Source organism: Gavialis gangeticus, unplaced genomic scaffold (genome assembly GCF_001723915.1).
Source record: "Gavialis gangeticus isolate Ggan-Ray unplaced genomic scaffold, GavGan_comp1, whole genome shotgun sequence".
Lineage (NCBI taxonomy): Eukaryota > Metazoa > Chordata > Crocodylia > Gavialidae > Gavialis > Gavialis gangeticus.
The window spans coordinates 6,549,431-6,555,683 of record NW_017729030.1 but is presented as its reverse complement, the minus strand read 5'-3'; the positions used below and the strand labels follow the sequence as shown (position 1 = coordinate 6,555,683).

Sequence of the window (6,253 nt, the reverse complement as noted above, 5' to 3'; positions counted from 1 at the left end):
ACCCCATCTGTACAGCACTTGCCCCAGCCCCAGCCCCAGCCCCAATCCCTCCCTCACCAAGGGGGGGGGCTCAATCTGCCTCCTCCCACATCCCTTCCAGCCCCCCACACCCCTTCCCCCAACAGACTTACCAGCCAGATGCTGCTTTCCAAGCTGCCAGGCTGAATATTGACAATTGGATCGGTATCAGCCAATATGGCTGGTTAATAATTGGCCATATATATCAGCCCAGAAATATCTTTATTGGTACACCCCTACTGCTTCCCCTCAAAATGGCACTGCTGCCACCAAGGTGTGGTAGTCAGGACACTCCTGGATTTCTCTAGAGAAATTACCATATTTACTCATATCCAAAACAAGGGTTGCATGCATGCGTGTTTAGCCCTTTTAGTTGAATTTGGGTACAGAAGAGAGTGCAAGCAACTGCTGCAGTTCCAAATCCAGCCCCACCCCAGGTGCAGGCTCAGAGTTGGACTTGCAGCTGCTGGATTTGCCATTCTTACCCCCACTGCAGACACTTGACTTCCACACTGCTTGCCCTGCCGGCTCCCATGCTGCAGTGGTGGGCAGAACAAATTTAAGATTACTCTTCAATAATTACACTAGGAAAAATAAATGTATACATCTTCCATGTATAGAATCCATGTACTGGGGGGTTATCTTGGATTTAGATAAATACAGTAACACTTGATATCACTTTTCACACACTCTATGTACTATCATGTTATCTTCTAAGAGTTTGCAAGTCTGAGCACATACATTGAGACAGGAGGAGGCACACTAAGAAAAATATTAAAATGCCTTGATTTTAAGAGAAAGTGGCTTGTCTGTGAATACTTTGCTATCTAAAGGACAGAAGCAGCATTGTTAGGTGCATCATAGACTTTAGTGGGTAGAGACATGACAACACAGAGATTCGCTTTTAGTTTAACTGGTCAAGGCTTGTGTACTTGGAATAGAGTGATATTAGTTTTGTCCCAGAGTTCAGAATGACTGGTACTCTGCAGCATGATAATCTAAAGTCACTATGTCACTATGTATTATGAAGAATGGCCCTGAAGCATCCTTACGTTCACCACATTAAAGTGTAAGGGTGCTAAGCAGAACACCCTCAAACCAATCCTTAAATATTATTAAATGGATCAAGTTTTACAGAATTAACAGCATCTAGATTGAGCTACCACTTCTGTCTCTAATAAGTGGAACTGAGGTAACAAATTGCACTAAATACTAAGGGATAGATTAAACATATTGGGTGCATCTACATATGCTCGTTAACGTGAAGTAGACTATTTTACTGCATATTAAAGTGTCACGTAAAAAAATGTAACATTACACTAACGCACAGTAAAAGTCTACTGCGCATTAAGCATCGGTAAAAAAAAAAAAAAAATGCATGCAAATGCACCACTGAGCATTAGCACAGCCTAATGTGCATCAATTTAGTACCTCACAGAGGTACTAAATTGAATGCACACTAGAAGAGGCACATTAACGCACGTGTAGATGTGCCCACTAAGTAACATAATGGAGTTGGGCCTATCAGTATAATCCTATTGCACCCTCTCTCAAGTTTGAGAACAACTATTATTACAAGCATGAACGACGCACACCCCCAGCGGCTGTGGCAGCAGGAGTGCGGCAGCAGCAAGCAGGAGAGCTCCTGCAGATGCCACTGGCACTGTTGGCAGCAGGGGGGTAGTGGTGGCAAGCGCTGTTGCCAGCAACATCAGTGGCGTCCAGCAGGGATTGTGGACCACCCACAGATGCCGCTGGCGGTGTCGGCGGCACAGTGGCGAGTGGTGGCTGCCTGTAGGCACCACTGCCGCCAGGGACACCTGTTTGTAAAAGGTGCACCGCCACGCTCAAGGCGTTCACCCCCTACACGTCACCCCTGATTACAAGTTGAGTAGGTCTTTCTCCTCCTCAGTGCTTCATCCAACTTAGTCCTAAAATAAAGATGATTACAATAAAGATGATGACTTGAGTAAATTGGTATAGGAGTGTACTTAAGCATCTAATAGGTGGAATTGAATGTCTCTGCTCCAGCATGTCCTCAATAGACTGAGAGTCACTCTTACACATTTTTTAAAGTATTATTTACTATTTATTGCTCTTTACTGATCACAAAGACTTTTCTACAGATAAAAATCCTAAATTGTTTGAAATGCAACTAAATCAACATTTCAGTTTTTCAAATTTTCAGAGATGCCCCACAAGCCATTAGTAGGAAGATTAATTTGTATCGATAGCTGAACTGCGATGATAGCTAACTCTGGTAAGTCACTGACTTCACCAGGAGCTAGAAGTATTGCCATCCCTTACTATTGTTACTAGTAAGGTGCTACTTACCTTTAAGCGTCTTGTTTTTATAGAAGTGGCTGAGCATGTTTTTGTTGACTCCTCCTAGGATTAAAGTTTGGGATCCATTTGAACATGGGCACAAGGCTATTTCAGGTTATGAAAGCCTTCATCTCACTGTGAACAGCAAACTGCATGTGTTGGAACGAGGTGCAAAAGCAGTTCTGCTTGCAGGTATGTGAAACTTGCATTAGCTTCCTGTTACACTCTGCCCAATACTACCCTCCCCATCCTTCCCCAAAAAACTACAACTGGGACTGAGTGATAAATATGAAAACCAGATACACACGCTACCTACTTTTAACTGCACTCTTTGTATTAAATTGGAGGTAATAAAGCTGAGAATGTGTACAGCAAAAGGGGAGTGCAGCAATTTAAATATGCAATTATTGTCCTTGAGCTTTGGTATAAATGAAATACTAATTTTAAAGTGAACTTGGCATGAATTCCATGCAATGCCTTAGCTTACTCCTGACAGTTTTATTGGTAATTTTTATATGGTAAAATGTGTTTTTTAAGCAGTAGTGGGCAACGCTTTCTCACGTACATGTCGATGTAATCTAAATTTGCTTCACCTACTGACCACTCTGTAAGGGTTCACTTTTATACAATGGAGGATGTACAATTCAATAGGGAAAAACAGAAAATTATGCTAGTGTCTCGCCACAAAAAAGAAAGCATGCTCCAAGACCCTGTTTTTATCATCTACATTCAGGCAGAAAGAAAAGGCATATCAAAAATCAGAAAAGGGAATATGACAAGAAGGGTAAGGAAACTAACAGCACCAGAATATCCACATATTCAACAAGGAGTTAGAGATCTGGGTATTCTTTGCTTAGTTCTGGTCTAATTTATTCTACACTTTTACTTTCAAGAAAGAAAGAAAGAAAGAAAAGTCTTCTCTGTTCATCTCCATCTGATTGATCATTAAAGAGAAGAGAGCCAGACCCTAAAGCTAGCATACGGTTTCAATTGCCGATTTTAAAAGCTTATACTACAAGGGGCAAGAAATGAGATGGGCTCTTATCAGGCACTCATCCTTCTGTGATGCAATATATGACACTAGAGAAAGCTGGGCTGGGCTCTCCTTCTCGGAAAAACAGCTGCATTCTGTTGCCAGCTAGTCCGATAGCTCAAGTAGTGCCAGTCTGTGCTGCAGGGTCAGGCTTAAATACACAAGGAGGTTATAACTTACCTTATCTAAATGATGTTCTTCCAATAAAATGGAAGGGGTAATTACTTAGAATCCAGATTTTATTTGAAAAACTCGGCTGAAATATCACTTAGCGGGTCTCTGTTTTATTTTGAATTCTAGTTGCTCTTTGAAGTTGTCCTGTCCTCTTCCTGTAAATTGCCTTGGACGTTTCTTTGGGAAGGACAATATATAAATTGCATAAATAACTAAATATACTATTAAAAGACCTTTTAATTCTCTTGCAATTTCAATTTAGCCAGTAAGTGTTAATCCCTTATTTCAGGGGGATATAATGTTGAAGAGATACAAGTAATTTAAATTTATTCTTTGTAGGGTCTGTCTTATTTGGGAAGTAATGCTTCAGCTACTACTGATGCATTAGGAATAAAACAGAACAAATAGTTTATCCGTTTGCAGCAATGTGTGCCTCAAAAAAAACCTCTAAGCCCCATCCCCCCCAAGAAAAACCAAACCCAACCAACAAACCTTTATAACACTATTTAAAAATTACCATTCCTATGAAGGGAGAGATGGGATACATAAATAATTTTGTCAAACCAGAAGTTTTGGGGAGGGTCTATTCCAGTAGTGTACTTTGATAAAAGAGCTCAAAGACTTTTGTTAATTTTAATCTGAAAATAGGATGTTCTGATCACTGCAGTTAATGAAAAATGCAACCCCTTACAAAGCCAACCTGGTTTCTGGCCAAAGCTAGTGGAATTGTTTTAATAGAATGGTTCTAGTGAAAACTTGAGTCTTTCAAGAGTCCTGTCACAATAATAAAAGCTGCTGGTCATGAAAGGAACAGTATTTTCCATCTTTTTCCAAAAAACAAATGCTGCTTTCAGAGTAATTATGTTATTTATTTATTTATTTAGGTGAGGTAAGCCTATGGGACTTGCACAGTTGCACAGTAATGTCAGTCTTTACACCTGACAGCAAAATCTCCTGCCTAACAGTAGCATTGGACAGAAAAACTATTCTTCTGGGGGTGAGCGACAGCCCTGCTCTTATCACTCTGAAGACATCCAGTTCTAAAGCACCTGTAAGTTCTACTGAAAGAGACTTATTTGGAGAAGAATCTACTAGCAGTGAAGAAGAACCTGAAGAAAACTAGAAGTTCAAACAAAAAACTTAGAAGCATGCACTCTTAAGGACTGGATCCACAACAGGGACTTAAGTTGGAGTGTTGCAGGATTTAGGTTCCCTAAAAGATAAGTGGGGAGCTGCTAGGAAATGCTGAGGAGAGAATGAACCTGAAGTCCTGCATTTCACAAGGACTTAAGCACACCCCTGCAGTTTGGAGATGAATGCCATGCTCTAACTGGAATTCACAACTGAACCTTCTCCTGGAATGAGATGCCGCATCCAGGAGGTGCCTCATGCACAGGAGTTAGTCTAGTAGTTTACCAGATAGATGATGCTCAGGCTTCCAGAATCAAGGTTGAATGAGTGGCACACTGTCAGTCCATGGGCCAAATCTAGTGTGGCTGGTCTGCAGGGGTGATGTGGCATGGGGCCATATCATCCAACTCATAGGGCTCCCCCTGGATCTGGGAACCTGTTGGAGAAGTGATGGTCACAGCTTCTACAGCCACTGTTCTCTCACTGCCAAATTTCCAGATCCATGGGGAACCTTGTAGGCCAGAGATTGAGCACTACTGGGTTAGTTCATTCAGCCAGAATGTGGCAGACCTGGATTATATTGTCTGCCTGGAAACAACCCCCCCCCCACAAAAACACCTCAACTCAAGTCTTGGAAGGCAGCCAAAAGCACCAGGCTAGACCATCCTGAGCTGGGATTCTCAGTCATAGTCAAAGCTACTGTATTTACTCAAATCTAAGATGACACCCAATAATTAGATGCTATGCAAGGAAAATTTATCATAGAATCATAGAGAAGTAGGGCTGGAAGGGACCTCCAAAGGTCCCTAGATCCTGAAGCAGGATCATCCCTACCCCAACCATCCCATACAAACCATAATCTAAACTCTACATAACACTGCCATCAACCCTGACACAATACAGACCTAATACCCTAACTTGCCATAGATAAAGCAGAACCACAGTAGCCAATGCCCTGCGTCTATGAAATGTTGCCAGTATATGCTCAAGAGAGCCCAGGCAGAGGGCCACACCCCCTGCTACAGAGGAAGGCAAAAACCCCACAGTCCATACCAATCTGACCATGAGGTAAAATTCCCTCCTGACCCCAGATATGGTGATCAGTCTGCCCTTGAGCAGAGGGGAAGACCCTCTAGCCAGGAATCTCTGGTTTTGGTCCCAGCAGGAACATAGGCACACCCCAGTCAAAGTTCCCAGCCTTGGCTGTAACCAACACTCAAAGCCTCTGAAGGGAGCTTAAAAATATCCTGACCCATGTAACAGAAAGGGGCAGTGGGGGGAACCAGCAAAGCCCAGAAGCTTGGAGAATACTCACCCATATCATGGGAAATAACCACCCATAGTAGAACATAGGCATAGCCATGCTTAAATCATCCCCAACTAGTGGCTGTCCAACCTCTTCTTGAACACCCTGTGATGGAGAGTCCACAGCTTCCTTAGGCAGTCTGTTCCACTGCCTCACTATTCTAACAGTTTTCTAGATACCCAATCTAAGCTTATTTTGTTGCAACTTCAAGCCATTCATCCACATCAGTGTCAGAACCCTAAATATTACTGTTCTGACTATATGGT

General features: G+C 42.3%; 1 protein-coding gene across 1 annotated transcript in view; it reads left to right on the top strand.

Annotated features, from left to right (window-relative positions):
* Positions 1–5,442, top strand: part of LOC109301023 — a 19,943-nt gene extending 14,501 nt beyond the window's left edge. The window contains exons 7-8 of the mRNA XM_019521886.1: positions 2,411–2,535; positions 4,435–5,442. Of these exons, the coding sequence (XP_019377431.1) occupies positions 2,411–2,535; positions 4,435–4,673 (364 nt within the window). The 3' untranslated portion in view covers positions 4,674–5,442. The remainder of the gene's footprint in view (positions 1–2,410; positions 2,536–4,434) is intronic.
* Positions 5,443–6,253: the final 811 nt, after the last annotated feature.